Source organism: Enoplosus armatus, chromosome 10 (assembly GCF_043641665.1).
Source record: "Enoplosus armatus isolate fEnoArm2 chromosome 10, fEnoArm2.hap1, whole genome shotgun sequence".
NCBI classification, from domain to species: domain Eukaryota; kingdom Metazoa; phylum Chordata; class Actinopteri; order Centrarchiformes; family Enoplosidae; genus Enoplosus; species Enoplosus armatus.
In genome coordinates, this window is record NC_092189.1 from 5,218,549 (window position 1) to 5,244,503 (window position 25,955).

The 25,955-nt window shown below is 39.2% G+C and overlaps 1 protein-coding gene across 6 annotated transcripts in view; it reads left to right on the plus strand.

Annotated features, from left to right (window-relative positions):
• pigg (phosphatidylinositol glycan anchor biosynthesis class G (EMM blood group)) overlaps window positions 1–25,955 on the plus strand; it is a 55,234-nt gene that overhangs the window by 21,711 nt on the left and 7,568 nt on the right. For 3 of the 6 annotated variants that reach the window (XM_070912958.1, XM_070912959.1, XM_070912964.1), the window contains 5 exons: window positions 2,791–3,008; window positions 3,376–3,660; window positions 11,944–12,347; window positions 14,751–14,942; window positions 24,377–24,686. In XM_070912958.1, the coding sequence (XP_070769059.1) occupies window positions 2,791–3,008; window positions 3,376–3,660; window positions 11,944–12,347; window positions 14,751–14,942; window positions 24,377–24,686 (1,409 nt within the window). Of the gene's footprint in view, window positions 1–2,790; window positions 3,009–3,375; window positions 3,661–4,548; window positions 4,573–8,476; window positions 8,486–11,943; window positions 12,348–14,750; window positions 14,943–24,376; window positions 24,687–25,955 lie in introns of all 6 variants that reach the window. The other 3 variants (XM_070912961.1, XM_070912962.1, XM_070912960.1) reach the window with 3 other exon arrangements.

Genomic DNA, 25,955 nt, shown 5'->3' on the forward strand with positions numbered 1-25,955 from the left:
ATTCTTCTTGTTTAGACTTTCTGACTCCTAGATCCTCAATCCACAATCTGATATATCTGACCTAATATAGTGTTTGTATTCACCCTATTGGAAGCACTTGGATGTGGGCTATTCATCTCCTGTATGGTTTTATTTAGCACTATTTCTTTTGCCAGGTCATTTCTCATTTGTAAATTATAGGATATATATTATAGGATTATATTATAATATAAATATTATTCAAAGCTTCTTAAATCCCTGTCCATTGCACTTTATCTCAAAAATATAAATATTTTTGAATATTGATTTTGTAACTTCTACCCAATATCTGTCAATATCCTTAGTTGTCATTTTGGCAGATATAAGCCTGTTCCAATATTCGCCAATTGGTGGATTTCCATTTCTTTTCACTTTGCTTCTGAATCATAACATAGGGACAGTGATTGGTTTAATTAATTAGCATAGTGATGTCCGATTTAATTAGGAAGAGCCAGTGTCCCAGGCACTTTGGTTGTTTTAAAAGTTTTGTACAAGGTTTTCTTCCTCCCCATAAAATATACTAAAGATTTGTATTAGTTAAAGATTTTTTTTAGGTATATGAATTGGCAAATTTTGAAAAGAAAATATGAGTCTTGGTAAAATATTTGTTTTCATGATGTCAGTTCTCCCTATTATTGTTAATGGGACCAATGTCCATTTTTGTAAATCCTGCTTAATGCCCCAAAATTGTATTGATAAAGCATGTCAAAGCCTTAACAAATAGTCACTCCTAAATATTTGAATTTATTTTGGTCCCATTTCAGATTATATTTAGATTGAATAATTTGGGATAATTGGCTGTCTGTCTACCATTGCTCCTGACTTACCCATATTTGATTTATAATCAGACACTGCACTGCAGTTTTATTTCCTCCATCACTGCCTCACGTGATTGTGGTTCATTAGTTAAGTAGGGAATCAAATCATCTGTGTACATAGGTAGTTTGTGCTCCCTCTGTCCAAGAACCCGTCCTTGTATTTAAGAATAACCTCGTATTTTCTCTTTGAAGGGGGTCTCTTTGCCGTGCTCCCAGAAACAGGCTGAAAGGGTTTGAGATCGTGCCATTTACTCGTATTCTCGTCTTTGGTATTTTGTACATAATTTTCAACAAACGGATAACATTTTCACTGAATTAAAATGTTCAAATATAAAAGGCCTAGAGACCCTTTCAAATGTTTGTCTTTACATTATATTTAAAGTTACTCTGATATCCCCAAGAGTTCTGTTAGAGGCAAAACCTGATTGATCAAATTTTACAATATTTGGCATAATGGTTTTTAATTTATTTGCAAGAACCAATGTAAGTAATTTGTTATCTACATTTAATAGAAGATATTGGACAATATGATGCACAGCCATCTAACTCTTTACCTTCTTTATGAATTAATGTGATAATTGGAGAGTACCAAGTATCTGCATATTAACTTTACATGGAGAAGGCACTGGTAAATTTTGAAATTCCTTATAAAACTAATTTGTAAATCCATCACTGTCTGCCTTGTTTCAATCTTCATACTGTGTTTCTCTTGTGCTTGTAACCTCAGGCATCTTGGAAGGCCATTAACCAGTCCCTGCACTTTTAGACAGATGAAACATGGCCTGGGCCATCGATATTGTAAGATTCATGCCTGTGGCTTAAGGTTCTAATATTTCTACCAACGCCTCTGTCTGGCTAAGCCAAAGTCACTATTTATCACCGCCATGCCTATGCTGGGCAGATAGGTGTTATACTGCAAAATATTGTTTTAAGGAGTGTGTGTGTGTTTCACTGATGTGTACCACAAATCAAACCTCCACATTGCTTTGTCCTTGAACAGGCTCCTAAAGCACCAAAGTAAAATGAAAACAGTCATCATTTCATCTGCTTTGAGTAAACATGTGAATGAGTCATGGCCTGTCATCGTTAGGCTCTTGACAAATCACACACTGCTTTTTTTCAGGACTAAATGGTTTTTAGCACGGGCACATTATCTTTTCAATGTAAGGAACAATATTGGCACAGGAAACAGAAAATACTGAGATTTAACACATTTCCTATTTAAAACATCCAACATTCAACCGAATGATTGATGAACGCATGAATAGGATTAGTGAACGTTCATTCTTGAGGAAACAAATTGTTTGATGAACTACAGCAGGATAGGCAGCAGTCTGAAGAGGCTTTTTCTGAAGTGAGACAAAGCACTCCAGACTGCCTTAACTTTTCTTCACTTTTTTTTTATGGTTCAGTTTGTTTTTGAAATAAGGTAATAGTAAAACACGAGCATTTCCGCCATGCATCCAACCATGGTTGTAACTTAATATGTCACAATATGGTGACAGATTGTTGATAAATACAAGGGAAATTGACAGTAACTATTATACTGAAAATATTGCATTCAGTTTGGAGGCAGACTGCAAAACAGAGGTTGAAGTTGCATAATTGGAAAGCACAGATTGTTTGGTTTCATAAATAAGTTTAATTGTCCCGATGCATCAAATGATATTTGGTGGTAAATAAACAGTGCAAAATTTATGTGACGCCGCATCAGGAAACCCATAGAGGTTATTAATGAGACGCTGCAAATGTCCTCCTCATTTTGACAAATCTATATGCTACATTTCCAAAAAGACATTTTACAGCACATCACAGTAATGCCAAGTCTTTAAAGTACCTGACAACAAACATCAATGTCAAGTAATCCTTGATTAATGGTCACTCTGAAGCCACACTATTTAAACATGCCAGTTGTTGATACCGGTATCCCCTTCCCCATTTCACTCCGATCCAGATGCAGGCTTTGAGCAGTTCCGTGTGGCAGAAAAGGCTCATGGGAGCTGGATGAAGCTCTACCTGGAGGGCAACACCTCTGAGGTGCTGACCAACATGGGCAAAAAGGTCCTCAAGCAGTATCTGGAGGCCCTGGCTGCCATGAGCTCGGCCCTCAGCAAACAGCTGGGCAAGTACGACATGTACTCCATGATCGCAGGCATGGTGTTTGTGTTTCAGGTAAGTGCAGAAGAATTTCATTCATCCTAAGGACTCTCAGACTGATAGGTTGGTGTAGCTGGTGGGTCAGTGTTTTGTTAGTGTATGAAAGTCACAGGTGTGTAGTTGTCATACAAAGACTGAGAAGAAAAAGCTTTGATAAGATGGATTGGCCATAATTACTAATACCGCAAACTTTATACATGTACTAACCTGCATTATGCAGTATGTGTGTGTCCAATTTCAAATGGCATTGCTGTTAAATGCCAAATACAGGCATAATATTCACATATACTGGTCATGCCATGCTACTCTAGGTTTCTGTGATTGTGACAGTTGAACAAAAAGTTAATCAAACTTTTTCTCTCCCACTCTCCTGGCCCTTAAGCTCCTGTTGGTCTTACTGCTGGCTATGCCTGAAGCCCTCAGTGGTGAAGCAGCGGTGGACCTCCCAGTCCTCTCTGCTTTGCTCTCCCTGCCTTTCTACCTCTTGTGCCTGCTGCTCGCCTCAGTGCACGTCTTGGTGTGCACATCTACTGAGAGCTCCTGTTACTTCTGCAGCCTCTCCTGGGGTCTCGTATTTGCTGTTGTTGTCTTCTCCTCTGCATTGTTTTGTATTCTGGTCTCTATGGCAACACGGCGACTCCCGCTGGGACCAAAGATTCCCGGGAAGGTGAGTTTGTGCACCTAAATATACAGGCACCGATTGTAACAGATGTTTGCCCTCATAAGCGTATACACACGTGTGCTTTACCCACAGTGAGCTGCATGAAAAACCTCAACATGCAGCATAACGTGTTAACCAGTTAGACTGGTCTGTGATTGCTTTACAACATATGATATGTTAAAGGGACAAGGGAGGAAAAACATCCAATATAAGTGAATCTGGATGGAAAACGCTGCAGTTTAAAAGATAGATTTTTGTCACTGCCTGCTGGCAGAGAAACATCACCAACGAGACTATCAGAATTTGTTTGAAAGAAAATCTCCTAAATCTGCTGAAGCTCAGGGGGGATGGCACGCTCTTGTATATTGTACCTCCACTTTGTGATTTAGCAAAGTTACCAAAGTCTTTACTAATGCAGCTTTTAATCACTTGAATGTTTCAGTTCTGTGAAACAAAGGCCTGAGAAAAAGTTTTAGTAGATTTTCTTGGATCTGTGACAGTTGAAAAATGGCCTAAAAGAAGTGTTTCAGCGAATGCCTCTTAGTCAGTTTGAGACTTTGGGCAACATTTATATTAATCAAATAGTGCTTGGCTGTATGCACACCTCGTCATGTGTTTTTCATGGCGGATTGCAAAGAGCCCCTTTAATAACCCTACAGCATGGCACAGGGAAATGTTAAGGTTATAAGTAGGGAGTGTCTTTAATGTTGATGTTCTTAATGCAGTGATATGACTTTAGATAGATTGATACATAAAAAAATGATATCAATCAAACCTTTTCATTGTTTTCTGTGATCAGGCCCAGGCTGTGTTGTCAGCAAACTTGATGATGGTGTTTGAATTGAAAGTGGCTACACAGTCATGTGTGTACGGGGAGTACAGCAGGGGGCTCAGAATGCAGCCCTGGGGTGCTCCGGTGTTAAGGATGAGGGTGGAAGAGCTGTGTCCGCCCACCCTCACCACCTGGGTTAGTCTGCTGCTTTCTTGGTGTTCACACATTTGAAGGCCCTCCTGACATCATTCTCAAAAAGGGTGACAGGTGTGAAAGCTGCACCCACCTATCCATTTAGCTCACCTGCTAGAGATGCATCAGCATTTGGCAAGGAGGGGGGAGGATGGGCTTGTAATCTGTCATAGTTCTTAGTCCCGTTGTCCCCTTTTGCTTCTTTTACTGTCGTTATTGTTTAATGACACATATAAAAAGTATGAGAATCTTTTTTATCAGTCAGTGCAGTGACTGTGAACTCAGACTCCAGAGTTTAAGTGTTAATGGCAACAGCACAACAAAGGGGACATTTCTCACAGAAGCTGCTGCAGTCTGTTCTGCTGCAGGTTTACTCTGTGTCCCAGAAGTCACAGGCTTCCAAAATCCATTTAAATCAGCTCACATTTCTGAAACACACTGCTGCATTGATGAACATAATCCATCATTTTAAATAGCATATGTATTGTATTGTTTTTTAACACGACTTTATAACCGCGCAATCATTGCACTCATATCAAAAGTGTTCCAGTCTACCAGAACTGAATCTGCATTCATCATCATGCATCACTGTGCGTCTCCTTCGACTCTGCATTATAGAAAGTTTTGTTTTGTCTTTCTACTGCCAAAGGAGGCTTACAAGAGCTACAACCTTGACTATTTGCTGCATTATGAAGTCATGTCAGAAAAGACTATTAAAAGTCAGTCAGTGCAGCAGTAGACCATGGATATATTAAGAGAACTGGATACCATGTTTCAAGATGCCGCACAGCTCATTCCAATGAAAGTTGTTCACTGGGCACATAAACCAAAATAGTTTCAGGCTTCTGCGGACCCATAGAGTATGCTCACTGTACACTCAGTTGCCAATTTATTAGGTACACCTACACTAGCTACAACTAATGCATTCTCATACAACAGTCCTGTAATGAATCCTCCCTTCATGAAGGTTCTAATGATCAGTTTTAGAGGTTTTGATACAACTTTATGATCATTTTGGAGGATGTAGTTTGTGCTGCTGTTGAACAGTATTGTGTTATACAAACAGGTGTTTCTATTATTTTTCCACCCCGTTTATATCAACGAGAGTAGGCTAATTAATAGAAACACCTCTCTTTATAATGCAGTACAGTTCAACAGCACCACAAACCACATCCTCCAACATGATCATACAGTTGAATTAACACCTCTTTGAAACAGTTTCAACAAAGGCTGAACATTGTGACCTTCATGAATGGAGGATCTACTGCAGGACTGTTGTATTAGACCACATTAGTTTCAGCTTATGTAGGTATACCTACTAAACTGGCAACTGAGCGTAGTTCGAGTGTTGCCGGCTGACTTCCTGCTGGCTACTGGAGCAGCAGTTCCTTTTGTAATGATTGTCTGTGGGAAAATGCCTTTTTGGGCCAGTGGGTGTTGATCTGATCTGATCTCCAATTATGGCCACTACATCAAAATCCTCAAAATGTCAGCTGTTTTTAAAGCACTTGTAACAGTCAGACTTTATGAACTCTGTAAAGAAAACAGACAGTTTGAAAAAAATACATTTACATGAGCAATATCCTTTAATTGTATGGGAAAACCAAAATGACTCTGTTACAAAGGTAGGTCATCTTATGATGAATGCCAGTTTTCAGCATTTGTCAGCTGTAAAAGAGACAATCAGCATGTTTACATGGATGTTGTCAAACTAACATGAGGATTAACAGAGAGAAAAGAGGCCACATCATATGTGGCCAAACTGCTGGCGCACTCATCAAATAACCAGAAAAATGATTAAACATGTTCTGGGGACCAATCATTAAAGCTACAGAGTTGATGGACAAACGGTTCAGCAGTCAAAATTTTAAATTAAGGACAGTATTCAGGGGGCTTTTTGGTTTTTGGTAGTTCAACTTTGTCTCATGAATTATGTTATTTTGTCTTCCCCCTATAACAGCTATGTTGAAATTGACTTGAATAAATAAAAGTAATTGCCAGCGATGTGTAGATTGCTCTTCTAAATCTGAGTTCTCAATCATAGATAGTGGGACTAGTTATTCAGAAGGTGGAAGCTTTCAGTCTTTAGTGTTTGTTTAAATTGGCCTAAAAGATGAGCCCTCTTCATTGCTGCACCTCTTTGCTCATTATAATTTATCTGTAAAGGTTACATCTCATTTCCCTTCTGGAAACTTTGACAAAGTGCTGATGCGGCAAAAAAAAAAGAAATCCACTCGGGCCATTCGGTTGGGTGAAGAAATAAACTCCCAAATCTGTACACTGGAGCATGTGGAGCAAATATACTGTAGATTCTTCTGTGACTCAGGCTTCCTTGAAAAGACTGTGGGATGTTCGAATGTCACACTAATGTCAAAAAGAAAGTGCACATAGCACATTGGACTTGTAAAGAGAAGTCTGCTTCCTCATCCAGCAGCAGATTCCTGAGAAATCACCAGACTTTAGAGAGAAAGGTAAAACAGCCAGACAGAAAGTTGTGGCTCGACTCATTAGGCGAGCAGAAAGCAAACTTAACCAATGAATGCATCAAACAGAGATGTACAATAAACTCAAAGTATTTTGGAAAATTTAGGCTACACCCCTTTTGTCTCTTTGAATGACACAATAACCACAAAATGAAAGGCAACAAATAATTTACTTAATTTAATTTGTTTGTTATAGCTGCAAAACCCCAAAACAGAGAAAAGTAACAAATCCTCACATTTCAGAGGCCGGAACCAGAGACTTTTTGGACGTTTTGCTTTATAAATGACATACACTACTCACAAAAAGTTAGGGATATTCAGCTTTCACATGAAGTCGATTCACATTGAGCAGAAATGAGGAATGAGATGAAGAAATTACCATTGCATGCTTCTACTTAAATGCCCTACTTTCATGATATAATATCACTGTAGTATGAACTTTTTACATTTTCCATAAATTTCACCCGAAAGTCGAATATCCCTAACTTTTTGTGAGTAGTGTATATGAATCATTGATTATCAAAATAGTGGTGTTTCAGCATTGTCTGTGTGCTATATTAAATGATTTATGTCAAGAAAGTAATGCAATAAACATGTAGGACTATATCTGAAATGCATATAAAAAAACATACAGAAGAATCACAGTTCTGGATCCTGATTGGCAGACCATTCCAGCCACACAATTTAAATGATACAGGCTATAAAAGCTCGTAACAGTATATAATTATGGACAATAAACTTAAGCTGTAATCTGTCCTCAACTATAAAACATGTTACTTGTATAAATTTGGTTGAATCCTGCTGCAGATAAGCTTTTAACTAAAACTTTTTAAAAAGTAAAACCAGTCTTAGAGGGACCATATACAGTAAAACTACAGTAGCATTTCAGCTCCCATAAATTGACTTGCAGCCGATGTTGGAATCTATTTTAAAATCTTATTGATTGCTTTGAAAGCAATATATGGATTTGTGCCATATATTGCATATACTTCATATCTTGTTCCAGAAATGGTGATTAAACATTTATAATCATGGCCCATCTTCAGGGCCAAAATCTTTATCTCTGTAATAACTTGTGTGAGGAAATACAATTAGTAGACTCTGTGTCCTCTAAGTCATGACTGACAAACTCATTTTGATATTGAGATTAAATAATGAAGCCGCTTCATTGTTACACTATATTAGTAATGGTAATGAATTTGACTTTTCTGATGGAAGTAATTCTGCTTTTGCCAATTTGGCATCTTTTTGGACAGTTTTCAGCAACCTTTCAGTTTACTTAGATGCTTCAAAAATACAGCTTGAGTTACAATAAAGGACAAAAGTAGGAAAATGTTGTGCAACAAAGTTCCAGAATGGAAGAAATGATCTTAAGTCAAGTAACGTCTTGTTATATTGCATAATCACTTGAATCAATTTGGATCTAAATGCAAAGCTGTGCCTGGTTTGGCTTGACAAATGACTGCATTATGGGTGGCATCCAAAAACTTTATTAGAGGTATCCTGATTAGTTTGTCTGCGAGAGAGAGTAAGGTTGAAAAACCGGAAGATTAAGCACACTCACTACCTCACCACTCCAACAAAAATGTGATTAGAATTCCAGTTGAATGAATTTGAATAACTTAAAGGTGAGTATACTTTATTTGAAAAAGTAGTGTCTATAAAGGAGGTAACAAGTGGGTGAGAAATGCAAATGTGTAAAATACCAGCAGTATAAAAAAAGGAGTGACACACGTATTAATTGAGTCTCTCGTAACTTTTAAAGGAGCCTACAATAAAACAGCTTGATAAGCTTTCTTTTATTTGCATGAGTTAAAATATCAGTATTTCACATGAGATAGCTGGAAAGTCCAGTGTCAGAAAGGGTGTTTCACAACTGCATGATGGGAAGTCGGGTTCAACGACCTACCAGTAGAATGTGATTAATCATATACACATATTAGACACATATTAGTATTTCCAGAGGTATTGGTTGATGTGGCAGTTTTATAGAACTTTTGCCTAAAATCACCAAAAATCCAATAATTTAAAGGCAAAATATTAAATTTTAGACAAAAAGGTCATCATCCTGTCATTTCACTGTGCTTTGTCATGATTCAGAGAAGGGCACTGACAGGGCAGAAGAGTAATATCCTTTATCCATCCTCAGCACATTAGGCTTTGGTTCAGGTTTTGATTGATGGATGTTCGATTGTATATGTTGGCCCTGAGGCTGCTTATGAAATATTTCTCCCTATCGTGCTCTTTGAAATAGCAGAAGAGCATATCCTACCTCTCTTTCAAGAAATAGTTCAGCATTCATTCTCAGAGAGGTACATGAGAAGATCAATGCCACTCATATCTGTCTGTTTAATATAAGGCTATGGACAGAAACCAGTTAGCTTAGCACTTAAGTGTTGTGTAAGGTTCATATGGGGAAAGCATATCTGAAATATAATTTGGTCCATAGCCCAGTAAGTGACTGTAGACTGGCAGCAGTGTTTTGAAATTGATTTTCAGATTTACTGATACCCAATGCAAAAACCAAAGAAGAAATTTGGTGTCATATGTTCACATTTTTGTGTTGTTTGAGTATCATCAGCATAGGTATGGTAATTAATGTTATTGCTGTGAAGACTCTGCCTTAACAGCAGCATGTATAGATTGAACAGAAGGGGGCCAAGTATTGATCCTTGTGGTGCTCCACTGCAGGTCATGCTGACCTGCTTGGAAGTAAGATTGCCAATGGAGATAAAATAATTCCTGTCTTGCAAGTTAGACCTGAACCAGTTCATAACAGTACCTGAGAGTATAACCCAGTTTTCAGACCTGTCCACCAATAGGGTTTGATCACCTCTGTCAGAAGCAGCAGTGAGATCTAATAATACCAGGATAGAAGTTTTGCCTCAACAGTGTTAATTCCAATGTCATTTAGGATCTGTTTTATATGCAGATGATACTTTTCTTTTTACATTTCTTTTTCTTTTTCATGACAAAACAAAATGTTAAGCTGAAGTATCACTGGAGTCTTCTATGGTTATTCCCTTATACTTGATGAATGCTAATTTGAATCAGATATTTGTGATATATATTGCTAAGGCATGCAAATTGTAAGTTGAAAAATAGAGTGAAATTTATCAAGGTAATATTAATTCTATATAAATGATGATGCTTTCTTAATTTCTTTCAAATATACTTTCTAAAGTATGTATTCCATTTACTTTGAAACACTGCCATGAACACCGATGAGTATGCAAAAGACTTACTCATTGAAGGAAAACATGAGGAATTGTTGCTTTTGAGATTTCACAATTTGTCACCCATTGGAGGAGAGAGAGAGACTCGAAGGTGAGCAGTGAAGCTGGGGAAACATATTACAGCTCGCTTTGGGCCATGGCAGGTTTTATCTAAAAAACAAAGAAGTTGTAGGTATACAGGACATCAATCCTCCTCTCGGGAATGCAAGGGTAGCTCGGATTTCTGTACAGAATGAATGAGCAGACCCTGTTTAACCAAAGACCTGACTCGACCCTGAAAGATGTGTGGGATAAAGAACTATATTTCAGGAGAATTTTGTAGCATGCACGGTGTTCAATCTGGGAGGCATTCACTAACACCTGGAAACAAAAATGATGATTGAAAGAGAGTTTCATAAATAATGTATAAAAATATCTGCAACCTAGAAGCTGTAGATCCTAAATTTACCATAGTTGAGTGATATGTGTTTCTTTTTTTCTTTTTTGGAAAACAAATACCAGAACTAAATATTTAATGTCACAGCATGTTGTTTAAAGTAAACAGGCATATGTGTGAAAGCTGCCCACAATAATAGCCTGTAGTTATAAAGGGAAAAACAAGTACAAAAACAGCCCTGTCCTACAGTGAGCTAGTACTGTAGCCTGCAGGTAGTGTAAGTACAGACTCAACCCCTCTTTGACATAGTTGTTTGTTGGGCTAAAATATTGCTGCTAAACTAAGAGGGTTGGCTGAACTTCATTTGAACTTGCTTTGCATGGTAATGTGCTGTCACTGCTGAGCTAAATCATTTGCATACAAGTATGCGATTGGACAAACACCAATTTTAAAAATGTGATGGAAGCATCCAAAAGTGACCGACCACAATTTATGAATGACGCCTCAATGTCGCTGTCTGCTGCTCAAATGGAAAAAGTGGCCTCTGTACACAGCGTAGAATGTGATGACTGACTGAATCTCGTGTATTAGCACAGAAACAGCAGCCTGGGTAGTGTTACTGCAATAAAATTTGGATGTGAACAGTATATGCATCAATGGACACAATGATCTGGCTGAGATAATAGAGCAGGTACAAGCAGTAGCAAATTCATTTAGTTTTATTATGAAGTACATGGGTCATTCAGTGAGTGTCACTGGATGAGATTTTTCAATATTGACGTAGATTGGTGTGAATCACCCAAGCAGTAGTTTCATCCAAATAATTATCCCACTGAGCTGAACAATTATAACTGGCAGCGAATGCACAGCACAGAGGTGGGTGAGGTGAAAATAGGTTGTCTAGTCAGGCTTGTGTTGTTGTGATAGTTGCATCTCTTGCACCATTTGTGAATGGCATCAAGTTAACTCATTTTGAATTTGGTCAGTGTCTATTACTTTTGTACTTTTGGCTACAAACATAATAATCATCTCATGCGGGGATCCCAGATCTTTATCCCTACCAAAACTGTATCATGTGTTTCTTAGACTGAAGACCCATCTGTCCACACAATCTCATGGAAGTTATGGGATACCCAGCTGAGAAACAGAATAACAGAGAAGAGCAGAAGAATGACCTCTTTGCCAGAAGTAAACATATAAATGTTGTTGTACTTTTGTTCTCTCTCATAGTCTCCATTGAGGAGCAGTGGCAGTGAGTGGTCGCTGTCAGAGCTGGATGTGTTGCTGCTGGCCGGCACGGTCGGACACACTCTCAGCTTGGCGGCCAGCAGCTTTGTGGAGGAAGAGCACCAAATCTGGTACTTTCTGCTCAACACCCTCTGCCTCGCCGTTTTCCAAGATGTCTGCCGCAAGTACTTCAGAGAGCAGAAAGGCTCCGGAGATGAAGAGGAGCATGTCCTCCCTTCCAAAGACTGTCACCCCTCCGCTCACCCCAAGGCAGAGATTTACTCAGAGAAGTGGCTAGCGTTAGCCACGCCGCCCTTCACTCTGGTCTGCTGCCGACTGCTGCGCTCCCTCAACCAGACCGGCGTGCAGTGGGCTCATCTTCCTGACATGGGACACTGGCTCAACAGGTTGGGTTTAACAAGCTTCTAAAATGATAAATATTGTAGTGCTATACAAGGTAAATCACACATACAGTAAAAGTTTTGAAATTAATTAATTAATTGTAATTAAAACTCTATATTATAAAAAGTTAGTTTATCATTATTATTCCATATATTTAATCATGGCAAGTTTTATTTCAAGGCTATTTTTCAGTTTTTAATTTCACGCCGGTATTTTTGCCAGTGACTCATAATGTCACTTGTCATGACAGTGGGGTTGTCACCAGCCACCAGTCCCCACTTCTTGCCTCTCACCCTCTTAGCAGGCTGGACAACTGCTGCCAGATTATTATTTTTCATCCTTTATTTGTAGAGGCAGTCTCACTGAGATCAAAATCTCCTAATATGCACACTATGAGCATTGACAAAATACACAGAAATTCACAACAAACAAAGTTTACACACACAGAACAGTGGTTACACATTCAGAAAAACATTATAAGTAACATTCAAAATTAAAAGTATGTTTAAAACAATCTGAAATGACAAGACATTTTCTTTTTAGAAATGTTTGTAACTCATTCCATTTGTTCTGTTTGAACATGTGGTATAGATAAAATTAGAATGTCTTGTGACCTGACATTATAATTACTTGATTTAGATGTGATCAGAGAGCAGAGATTAGCGAGCTAGCTTCTGTTAGCCATACTTATTAACTCCACAAGGTTAGCGATTCTACCCAGCTAGCCAGCTACGTTAGCTTGTAAACTTGTAAAATCTTTACTAGGCAGAGAAGCAAAGAGAGAGCGTTAACTGCAACATCTACCTGGTTGATTCAGAATGACCTTGGCAGCAGAAGAAGTCCCCCGGGGGATAGCAAAACTATAAAGTGGTTTGTCTTTCTCTTTAGTTTCTCTGAAGTCTTTGGAGTTCCCTATTAAACAACACAAAAGAGGTGCCCATGTAAAGTGGTTTTACTGAAGTGTATTTGATACAGAATCTGTTGAATGCATGCATAAATCCCTTTCAGTGTACTGACGCCATGTCTTTTTCTCTTGTTACGCAAGACAGACTTTACCATTTTAACTCCACTCCTGTTAAGGCTCTTAGAGCAGCGAAATCTTCATCAATCTTTGTTCTGTCCAACACTTTTCTATTGTGTACTGTAATGAACATGGGGCTGCTAGCAGAGCTGAGGACTATTAGTCTTGTGTTATAGTGTTTTTTATGTGGGCACATGTAGGTGACAGGGCATTACAAGAACTCATTTTCAACACAGCTGCAGGTGAGGGTGAGAGGAGGGAAAAAAAGAATCTTCTAGACTTGAGGTTTTAGTGTGAATGGGCTTCTTTCACTGTTTAAGTACCGATGTTCAGCAGTCACACGGGGATACATTCATTCTAAAAAGGCAGATATACCAATCTCTCCAAAAACAGTAGCCTCAGTGGACTCGAATGCAATGCAGCAAAAAGATGCTCAATCTCCATTTATCTCTCCACCTACCCCTAAGAGCAACAGATCAATGTAGTTCATTCCTGTTCTCTGGAGAATACTGAAAGCCATCGTGGGAAATCACCTACTGGTTGAGTGAAATATACAGGGGAATTACACTTGATAACAAAATAAGTCCCTGAATGATTTCGTCATCACAGATATTTAAGGGGAAGTTATAGGGTACTAAGTCTTTTCTTCTGACACTGAAACATTTTAAGTGTGTTTGTGTGGCTGAGAAGCTGACAGGAGCCTCCACTTAGCATTTTATTTCTATAGATTCAAGACCGGAAAATAGCCATCTGTGATTGCTCAGACTGTAGAAAAACGGTGATTCCTCAGTAAAACTGTGACTGCTTCAGAGCCATTAATATTCTGTCAGCAGCACGGGGCAGGGGATTATGGTTTGTTCTTTAACATGCATCACATTGTGGAGTAGAGATGTGAATTCTGACCTTCTTCCTACCTGCACTGTCTGTTGCTTGGATAATGAGATCTAGGTAGCGTTACGCCTCGTCTTGTCTCAAAGTGCCCAACTTCCACCGCTGTCTGATACAGCTAAATACACGGCTTCTGTTCAGCATTGATATGTCCGTTGAGGTCTTATTACCTGTCTGTGCTCAGTGCGGTGTCATTTCAAACTGTATAGCCTTAAATCCAGTGAACAAGTGAAGATCTGTTCCTCCTTAAAGTTTAAACTACTGCTGAAGAAATATGACTGACTGTGTTTCATCCACCGTCTGTTGTGGTAAATTCACAAGTCAAAGCTTTCTTTTTTTGATTAATTCAATTGCTGAATTAACATTTGGTCATTAGATTTTAAGTTAAAATGAGGAAACCGTTGAAATACGTACAATATGTTCTGTAAGCGTGTTTTTAAATGAAGAACTCCTTTCGTATCAAAGCACAGCCTTTACTTTGTTTGTCTGTCTGTTCCAGCTCCGAGCACAGGACAGTACTCTCCCTGCTGGCTGCTTTCTGTTTGGTTCTCATCTACCTCCTGGTTCAAAGACGGTGCTCATGGGTGTCCAAGGTTGCCCTCGCCCTCGGACTTTTGGGTGTCTACAGCTACCGGGCAGCTGTCGGCAATGTCTTGTTTCCCTGGCAACACTCTGGTCGAACTATGTCCAAGTAAGTTTTTGTGAACCCCATGATCACAATTTCAGTCTCCACAGCAGTTGGCAAATCCCCTGTCAGTGAGTTGAGTTAGAGTGCAGGAGTGCTGGGTGGCTCTGAGCCCTGCACGTGCCATTTAGGACAAACACTCAGATCCACATCTCTAAAACTGTGATGATGAACTGCTATTTTTTTGCTTGCCATCTATCTCCAGTAAATCTCCCCAACCCGGTGTGCCCTCAAGTCCTAAAAAAAAAAGTCGGACGGTGTCTTAAATTAAATCAATTACATTGAAAGGGAAGTCGTGTAATCTATGACTGTTGATTTAAATTGGCAGTCAGTAAGAATTGCAGTAGCATCGACAGTTCTTTTCTGCTCCAGCACAAGTTTCTGGCACAGCCACAACCCCACCCACTCCTCCTGTCCTTTGTAACTGATGAAAACAAAGTCACATTTTCACAACACAGAGGAGTAAGCCAGCTAATTAGAGTACAGATTAAACAGGGAAAGTGGTAATATATCACCGTGCAGATTGTTGGAGTTATAGTTTTGTAAATTTGCTTTTCATTTGGCTTGAAAATGAGTTTTTTCCATGACTGAAATACAAAACCATGCATTGGTCTCCATTGTTGAGCAGTGAAAATGTCCGTCATTTGTTTTGGAAGTTTCTTGTTACCTGTTAGCACTGAACAGCAGCCATTTTGCACCTTTAGATATAATTATTAGAGGTCTTTCATGTGTGTTTTTAGCCATGCAGGCGGAGGCGTGGCTTTAGGGAAGGCAGTGCCGGTCTGTCGTTTGGTTGGTACACCACTTTAATCCAGACTGAAATATCCCAACAGCTACTTGATGGGTTGGCACAGAATTTTGTACAGAAATTCATGATCTCTGACTGACGCATTCACGTGACTTTGGTGATCCCCTGACTTTTCATTCAGAGCCACCTGAATGTCAAAATGTTAATTTGTCCAGTACTTTGGTTTATGAATGACCTGCAAAACTTATGACATTCCCATCTGCCTCAGCTGTACTCAGTGCAAATTAAGCACATGTAAGCAGTAAGCATGCGAACACGCTAAACTAAGATGATAAACATGGTAAATATATAGTATACCTGCTAAACATCAGCATGTTTCCATTGTCATGTTAGCATGCCAACATTAGCATTTAGCTCAAAGCACCACTTGTTTTGGCTTGTTTATGGAACAACAGGATAATCATTTTAAACCAAGTTTCTGTCTTTCAGTTGTTTGACATATTTGTTTACAACTGGAGACATTTGCACTGATGTAAGATGCAAAAGCTTCACTATTAAGACATTTTACTAGCCACTGTACTACTTAATGATAAGGAGGGTGCTTTTTTCAGCTTTTTTCCCCCCCTATTCTTAAATTGCTCCTGTTATCATTGAAAGATATATCTTGAGAAGAGTTTGGATTTCTGAAACCTGCAGATGCACTCAAACCCTGGTGGTATATTCCTGAGGGTGACTCTCCTCTCCTAGGCCTTCACACCTTAGTCAACCATACTATGTTCATAATCACGTTCATTTTACACAGTATATGATAAAACAGTTAATGTGATGCACCGACGCCTCAGTGTTCAATGCATTTTCGACTGTTCGTCCTTTAACTCAACCCGAATAATGTAAAAAATTACGTTTAGTGTGTGCCTTGAAAAATACATCAGTATTCTTGAAGATGAATGCCTCTTTACACCGTTCTTTAGTACAATCTATATGTAATAGCTGTTGTTAGGGTTGTCCAAAAAGAGAAGAAATCGACAATCTTGCAGCTCCTAAGTGTGGTAATTTTTCATTCTGCAGACTGTAGCTTGGCACGGAGTTATCTGCTACTAACCCCCGTCAGAAAATAATGAGTGTGCAGGGCTGCACACAGTTCTCCTGTCTAGTTTTCCTGACCTCCCTTCATCTAGCACCAGTACCTGGCCTTCCCTAACCTTTCCTGTTCTCCTTGGCAGTCTCTCCCACTTGCTCACCTAATTAAAAGCTCAACCTCTCACCCTTACCCATACAAAGATACCTGACTAAAGCCATGCAGGGCTCCTTTTGACGGACTGTTTGATTGACAAGGTTGACCCAGTCCTTCAGCTTTTTCTTCAGACCTCAACAAGTTGACAATTACGGTGCTCCGCCTCAAAGTTTGTGGATTCTTTTGGCAAAGCTCTTTATATATAGACAAACTTGAGGCCTTATAACATGCAGTCCATCTCAGGTGCTGTATTTTGATTGCTGGGCAAGGAGAAGCAATATTTGTGTAATTATACTAGACTAGTGCTTTGATTTTAGTGTAGTATAGCTTCCAGTTGCTGAGCTGTTGGAATCAAATAATGTGGAAAATTTCCCATGGGCCTGATGTTTTTGGTTTGGTATTTTTGAACTACTATATAGTTGAATGTATGATTATTTTAGATACAATAACAGAGCGGCTTTGTCTGAAAAAAACGCTCTGGTCTTTCACACCATAATGTGAATGTAAAAAGGAATGACTTTGTATATGGTGTCATGGTCTTCCTGGGTTACTCTTTCCGTGTGTTTTATCAGAGTAAAGCCCCCTGACAACTGCCCGGCTCCCTCCTCGCCTTCCCTTTATGCCAACTGCCTAATTGTGCTGTTGCTTCTTTCAAAATGGCTAATGGGGCTGAGAACAGTCTACGCTGCTCACTTTAAACGGTTCAAAGAGTTGCTTGGATTGATGTCACTGTGGATACAGTTTGTCTCTCTCTTTCAGTCTGTCTCTCTCCAGCACACACCCTTCCTTATGGCATCGTCAGAAATGAACCTAAAAATAGACAGCCAGTCAACTGACAGGGCAGACATGGACTTTTTTTATTTAACTGGATATTGAGAGATCACTGACTACAATCCGAGCGCTAACAACAACCAGTAAAAAAAATCTACAAAGATACAATCAAAGTAACATAGAGGATGAAGCAAATAAAATTTTCTGAACTTCCAATAGGAAGTAGCTCAACATCAAAGCAGCTGGCTGAGGGCCAAGTCTGTGACTGCATACATCATAGCCAAAGTTTGTTGAAGTCTCCATCGTCCTCCTTAGCATTTATGGCACATTTTCTACCAAACACGAAGCCACAAGAAGCATTTACAATGTTTATGTTTTCATCTGTCTGTGTGTGTGTGTGTGTGTGTGCTTCACACCTGCACAAAACATGACCCATTTTATCATGTACTGCTTTATCTAGAAAGGGGCTGTTGTGCAGGTTCCCAATATAAAAATATTCATGCATACCGATCCCGCTTAAAAATGGAAATGTATTCAAACTCATCTCAAAACACCTGTGAACCCCTACCACACACACACACACACACACACACACACACACACACACACACAGAATTCAGTTTTCAGTTTTATTACCCAAGAGGTAAACCATTTTATAACCCTGTTTCAAAGGCAGTTCTGTGTCAGTACAACATATCAGTGGTAACATTTAACAAATCATTATCCTCCACTGACTTCAAAGCGTAGTTCATAGAAGTGCTTTTGTGTGTACTTTATCTTACTAAATCAAGCTACCGTTTCAGTGAAAACAAACAGATTTTCTTTTAATCTAACATAAAGCTGAAAAAAACAAGAGACATCAACACATGCTGCCAGCAGGGCAGGTATTGATCTGGTGGTTTGCTGTGTAATTAGATGTTTTGTCTGTAACCATTGTTTTTAAGTCTGCCACTTTGTCCCGGTGTCAATGCAATAGTCGCGACTTCAACGTGCCCAGATTTATCTCTCAGAGAGACCGGGGTTCAGACAAAGTGGGCAGGCCCTCCTCATTCTCAGGCGTCTGCTTCAAAGCTTTCCCCTGGCACTGAATTACTTGTTTTGGCTGATTTACTGTAAGTGTTAGCTTGATGCAGGTGATTGATGAAGGGGATATACCAAACATGTTGAGGGGATTGGACGTAGTCTTACCTTTTTCTTATTCACTTGCTGGAACACCAGCGCCTGTTTCCAAGGTAACATGAAATCCAGGCAGCTCCTCTGTACCACAGCTTGACAAGCCACTATTTTCTACTGTTACTACTATTAACATCAAAAAATGCAGCCAATAAGATCAGATTGATGTGGTTGGTTGAGTTTTCTCACCAAGTAATGTGGAGGATTCCTTAAAGCCCCTGAAAACTTATTTTCAAACTATTTTGCAAATTTTTCCTCAATAACATTAAACATTCATGATTAAACAGCAATAACCAAAGTTCAAGGTTTGAAAAAACATCTTATGGTATTATATATGAAGAGCATTACTTTCTGCTAACAATCCCACACAGTCGTGCAAAATGGCGATGATTCATCTCAATAGTTTACTCTGTAGTCAGAAGTAAATTGAGTGTCTCTTGCAATGGGAATCACGAATGAGGGAGGGATTTCGGAAACAGCCAGTGACATCACCTTTTTCCAGCTGATCTTCTCAAACCAGTGAGAAGACAAAAATAACTCATATGGAATAACCAAAAGTGTTCCAACTGTGGCAGAAAATGATATGTTTATGTCGGACCCCACCCCTCATAGCAGATTTGTTTTCGGGGTCTTTTATAAATATCGATCAAGTTATGATAATGTATTTAGTATAAAAGCGATACCAGAGGGAGGCAGAGTCATTTTCTATGTAGACTTACCTGACTAAATATACTTTGATCCATTGATTAATGAATACCTTTGGGATACATTATTACTGTTTCAGCTGTAATTAATGTTTAATGACCTGCCTTGTGTTATTAATCTGATAGTGGCGCTCTCTGGAAAGACTTAGATTCATGTTTCAGGGTTGTGGTCCTCAAACCCACAAGTAATCTCAACAAATATAAAAATACCAAAATGCACTCTTAGCATTGTTCTTTATGATAAATGTGCTCTGCTGCAAGACACAGCTGAACACCATTATCACATCAACTTTGGCTCCTTCTTTGTTATTGTTCTGGAATAAGACTGAGCTCGCTGTGACCTTGGTCTTCGCTTGGTGGTCTGAACTACAGCATGCCAAAGGAGGGTTGATTCAATACTAATGACTTAACAATTTGCGAGGCTGTAGTCTCATTGGGGCAAAAACTCTCCCTCTAGACTGGAGTTTCAAGATGCTTTGCACACACGCTTCAGAAGCAAAAAGAAATGCAGCATTATTAACCCGGCACTTGCCATCGGTTGTATGCTGCTTCTTAAACCGGCTACGAGGGGACAGGACGAGAGGACAGGGACATGAGGGGTTGCAGGAATCTTGTTTAGTGTGTTGTCTGTAGAGTTGGATGGAAATCACAGATCACGTAATACCCCCTTAGCTAAATGACTGGTCTCATTTAAATAAGGGCAGGAAAAGTTGAGGTATCTGATTGGGGCAAAGCTGTGCTGTGATATACTGTAATCAGGAGACACTTAAAATAACTGCAGCCACTTTTGGGGGGCTGCAATTGGGGAAATGACATAAACAGCAAATAGCCTTTATTGCTCAGACAAGGAGGAGGGCTGGTGCTTTTCTGCCCTGAAAATGTCAAAGCAAACAAGATTCCTTTCAGCATTCAGAATTGTGCATGCCTCAGTGTTGTGGAAAGTGTTTATTGTTTCAGACTGTGGATTAGTACCGCAGTCTTTCAGAGTTAAATATACAGGTCTCAGGAGGGAAGGCATCTTTTTAATATCTCACATGTAAATCTCACGTGTTTCCCATCCTGCTTCCTTTCTGTAAAGCATAGTTGTGAGATAACGGCCACATTAAGTGCACAAGCACAAACATATAGGACAGAAAGATTAGTTTTCAATTGTCTGAATTTTTCCCACCCCGCTCACTAGTTAACAAGTAAGCCCGGCAGCTCAAACCCATCACTGTCGTCGCATAAAATCCTAGCCAGGCCAGGATTTTCGACTCTTCCTTTGCATAAAATAATGATGAATACAATCCCTGCCACATTGTTAGGGGAGTTGTGAATAATAAAGAATTGTGCTGTATGGAGCATATTACTCTGCTCCTTCCCTCTGTTGGAACAGGTTTCCATAAAACACACTGATTAATAATACATGTCCAATACTTGCTCAACTCCTTCAGGGTCATCTATTATCCTGTAGTGCTTTCGCAGCTTTGACTGCATCCTGCTGCAGCAGAAACGTCCCTTTACTGTGCAATAGCCCTCAACTGAGAGGAAGCATCTTCCTAATGTCATGCTTGTTGATTTTCTAAATGTGTAAATAGCTTTTGAGCCGTCGCAGATTGGAAATATTACCCGAAGCTGCTTTAAATCAATGTTAGATATGATTCTGAACATCATCTCGGGTACAGTGGTCAATGGGTGAGCGTTTAAAACACAATGTATTCTTAATGATTGGGATAATCTCTACATGTTTGCAGAGGATACAATTTAAAGCCTCAGTTTCCTCAGGCTGTAACTCCTTGAAAATTCAGTGGCTCCCTAAACTTCATTAGCTCTCAATGCTCTTTATTTCCCCTCCATCCATTATGAAATAGAATAAAACAACTTATCATCGCCGTAGCTCTTACTACTCTTTTGTTGTCTGTTTTTTTGTTTCATGAAGGCTAATTTACTCATTCCTCTCTTTTTTTGGACAAATAGTACGAAATGTAAGTTAATTAAAGAGCAGATTTGAGAGGAAATAAAATCTTTTCATTTAAGTTTCTGTGGATAAGAGCACATGCTGAATGCCTGAAATGGAAATTAGACTAAATGTAATTGCCTACATAATCGAAAGCACTTTTCCTTTAAAGCTTCAATTTGGGACTTTTTGAGCATATAAATTATTGATAGTTGGAAAAGGATTTTTGTGGAGTAGGCCTTTTAGAAGGAGAAGAGCCTTATGGAAACCTTTTTCTTATAACCTTGTAGTAGCTTTAGCTTAGTGCTTTAGACCCAGACTGACTGTTGTACACCACAGGGCATACAGTACAGGCGCTGTCCACCTTTAAGTCTGTGTTAAATCTTGCTGACATGAATTCAAAGCTTATGTACATCCTTCCTCCAGTTTTCCCACTATAATACATTAACTGTTAATGTAATAATGTAATGGTAACTCTTCCTAGGACTGTGTGCGAGTACGGACTGTGCTATACTGATGTTTGTGCTAGTTTTGTTGCACCTGGCAGGGCACGACAACTTACATTGTTATTATTCTCATTGGTCCATAGAGTTTTGTGACATTACGTTACTCCCAGCATAGCTCCACCCAACTTTAACTGAGTAGAGGTCTAATCAGCCAGAGTGATTGAAAAACACTTGTGTGGGTGTGCAGGGCTTTTAATATGGGCAAACATTTCAGGCTTCGTGAAACAGTGCTGTAAAAATGTCATGATAAAATTGTTAGCGTCTTCGTGTAAATTCAGAATTACAGGCCCGATCGGTCGTTTTTTATACCAAAGAAATTGAAAATGCACTCAGGTTCATCTAGCTATGCAGTCTAATCATCAGTGCTGCAATATATCCTGTCTTCATGAAGGTTGTAATGTTCAGTTTTTCTTTAAACTGTTTTAGAGAGGTGTTAATTCACCTCTATGGTTCTTTTGTAGGCTGTAGTTGGTGGTGCTGTTGAACTGTATTGTGTTTTTCTAATGTTTTGTCCACCCCATGTATATGAATAAGGATCACCAATGTATTAGAAATCCCACTGTAGTCTTAGCTAGGTGTACCTAATAAACTGGCCACTGGTGAGTGTATATTCACATACATAACTGCAAAGTTATTCATGGGAATTTAGCATTTTGTGTGTTTCTCAAGTCATAATTCAAAATACAGCCTCATCCTACTTCAGTGTTCACATATATCACTGATGTAAACAAACCCTTACAGCACATTACAGATTTAGATTCAGTTGACATCTTTAATTATTACATATCGATAGTGCTGTCCATCAGTTTGAGAGTGGTAACATGTTCAAATCATGTGGCTTGATTTCTGGCAGTAGGGCTACTCTTTTGTTTTTTTGGATTATTATATATCATATTATGTATTATGAGTAAAAGCAGTCACTCAAATACATACGCTTGTAGTTTTCTGCATTCCTAACATTATCCATGATGTCCCATGGTATCATCAGTTTGACTTGTTAGCTGATCTTTTTATCATTCGCTGTAAATTATTAGTCAGAATTGTAAGTGAAAGTACACAAAAAGAGCACCTGTAGTATGTGCTTCCTGTGGAAACTACCCAGAATTCAGCGGAACATGTTTTATCCATCCCCCAGATGTGTAGTCCAGTGTGATCTACTGTACAATACTGACATATTATATTAAGAAAACATACAGGCTATACATTTTGGTCAGCATGTTGTATTACTGTGTTATGAATGCAGCAGTATGTCTGGGACTAAAATTGAATCTGTGAACGTTTTTTCAGGTCAGCTCTTATGAAACCACTGTGTGACCTTCAAGGGTAGTGTTTCACTGCCACTGTTGGTATCCTTACTGTTTGCAACCTGTGGTACTCCTTCATCATCAGCAGCAGCTAAAAAAAAAGTCACTTAACGCCTAAAATGCACTAAAAATATGTTAATACTGTGTTTCTCAAATTGTAGCGATGCAGAGAAGCACAACAGACAGAGTGATGTGTGATGTGAGGTGTGAGAAAGTCTGTTTTCCTCAGGCGATTCATTCTGTCTTCCAGTCTCACACCTTTAATTATTAATGTTACATTGACACACTGCATACTGAATGAAAGAAGGGTTATGAGTTACAGAAATATAAGGAATGCTGTCTAACAAAAGACAGGGGTAGGAAATTAATTAAAGTAGTGAACTTTGAAAAGCTATTATAACTAAGGGTCTGGTTGCAATACGCAGGACTGTAGATCATCACTGTCACGTTCGAAAATGTTTGTGGTCCCAAATGTTTTCTGTAAATTAAGATTAATAAATGAAACATACGATGACGAGTCACTCATATAGATATGAACTATTGTTTTGAGCTTTTACACGCCATTTTCCATATCTGCTGTTACTGATGCCCATTTATCTTAAGATACCTCATTTATCAAAATGTTCTCTGTCCACGAGAAAATGTCAGTGTCACAGAGATGATATGAATCTGTTCAGGTCTTCTTTTCAAAGAGTGTGTGTGGGGGGGGGGGGGGCTTTATGCTCTACTGCGTGAGATTTCTTAAGATTCTTGTTTCAGTTCTGTCAATTAGTTTGATTTTGTGTTTTTCCATTTTTTTTTTTTTACAGCTTTTGTTGCCTTTATTTGATAAAAAGCATTTTTCCTCAATCATTCAATATATAAAGTCTGAATTCGATAATTTTCCTCTTGTCTCTGGATATTTAATTGCTAGATGCATGGACAGGTTCAGCAAGACCGCCGCATCCCAGAGTCACTTACCACAATTACTTGAATATTGAACGTGGAGTTTTGTAGAGTAAAATCAATACTGGCTTCCTGCAAATGCAAAAAAATGACACAGTCTGTAATCTTTTCTCTTTCAGGGGAACAGTGGAGGCGCGCTTTGTTTACGTCTTCGTCTTGGGCATCCTCTTCACGGGCACCAAAGACCTGCTGCGATCCCAGATCATCACAGCAGATGCCCAGTTGAAGAGCAGGGGATTATGGGAGATTTACAGTGGCTTGGTCTTGTTGGTTTCGATGTTGTTCCGTGCTCATAACCTGCCAGTCCTCTGCTGCTGCCTGCTGATCCAGACGCTCATGGCTCAGTTCATCTGGAAGAAACTCCATTACGACGCAGCCCAAACCACCATCATGCATTACTGGTTTGGTCAGGCCTTCTTTTACTTTCAGGTGAGAAACAATAATGTTGTCAGTGATAGCAAGGTTTAACTGCCACTTTGTCTGTCTAGTGTTTCTGTATGTTGCACAGCGGAAGGTGTATTAAGTAATATTGAATCTATATGTATTTGAATTGCGATAACATCATCAAAATCTCGCTCATTATTTTGGCAACTCATATTTTTCTTGTCAAGGTTGTTGATGTTTGAGTGGCCAGACGCCAAAACCTCAAAGTAACATTTCCCCACAATGTTACTAATATATTAACAACTCTTTGATGTCTTCAGAATAATAATAGTAAATGTGGAGTGCTAAATGTTTTAGGTATTAAAGTGGCCGCATTGTGAGGGATAGGGTTAGGAAGTTGGTGAACTTGGACTCGCTCCATGGACCAAACTGTTTTGACAGGGCTGACCTGAGGGAAGGGAGAGCTAGAGAGTTAACAAGCTTGCTAACCGACAGTTGTCATGCTCTTTTACCTAAGCAAGTCTGTAAGCTCCATCTTTAACAAAGGGATGTACAATCCTGAGAACAAAATTCCAGGGGGGGGGGGGCCAAGCTGCGAGGAAACACTTATGTCACAAAGATGCGCAGATTAATGCTGTACCACTTTCTGGCATGACTGAGCCTTAACTGTGGAGTGTGGAGAGCCTTAAAGCCCTGACTAGTCTAATGGAGCTGCACAACAGCTGAGACTGGTTTAACTGGACAGCCTCCAGGTGTGAATGTGCGTAACTTGGCCTTCCTGATAAGGAGCACTGTGGGAAGTAGTGATTGGTATTTTCTATTGAAAGGGATTGTTTTAGTTACTATTTCTCTAAGAGTCAGACAAGCTTTGTTTGAGCCCCCCTACAGACCTCTCCAAAGTCCTGGCCAGTAAAATTCTCAGTACAGTAAATCTATAAAATAAAGTCTTGCTGTTAAGAAACAATTATCCAACCATTACCAGTTTACAAATTACAACCATTTCACAAACTGCAAAACCTATTGGTGCTGACTGAGTGGTGCAGTTCCTCGTATCAGGGCCAAAATCGCCACCTCCCGTATCTACAAATGGAAGTTCAGGGAACAGCGAAACAGTAAGCAAGTTTTTTCTTGTCTGATTGTAAGAGACATCTAATTTAACGCTCTGACACAGAGTGCAGCAACATTTAGGAAAGCTATCACCACTGATAAAGTGTTGGATTCTGTAATAGGTGCAGCTCTGGGCAGAGGAAGCATTAGTGTGTAAATTACATTACTTTCATCCAGCACTGGCATGAAGGCCAACTGGACCAGGTG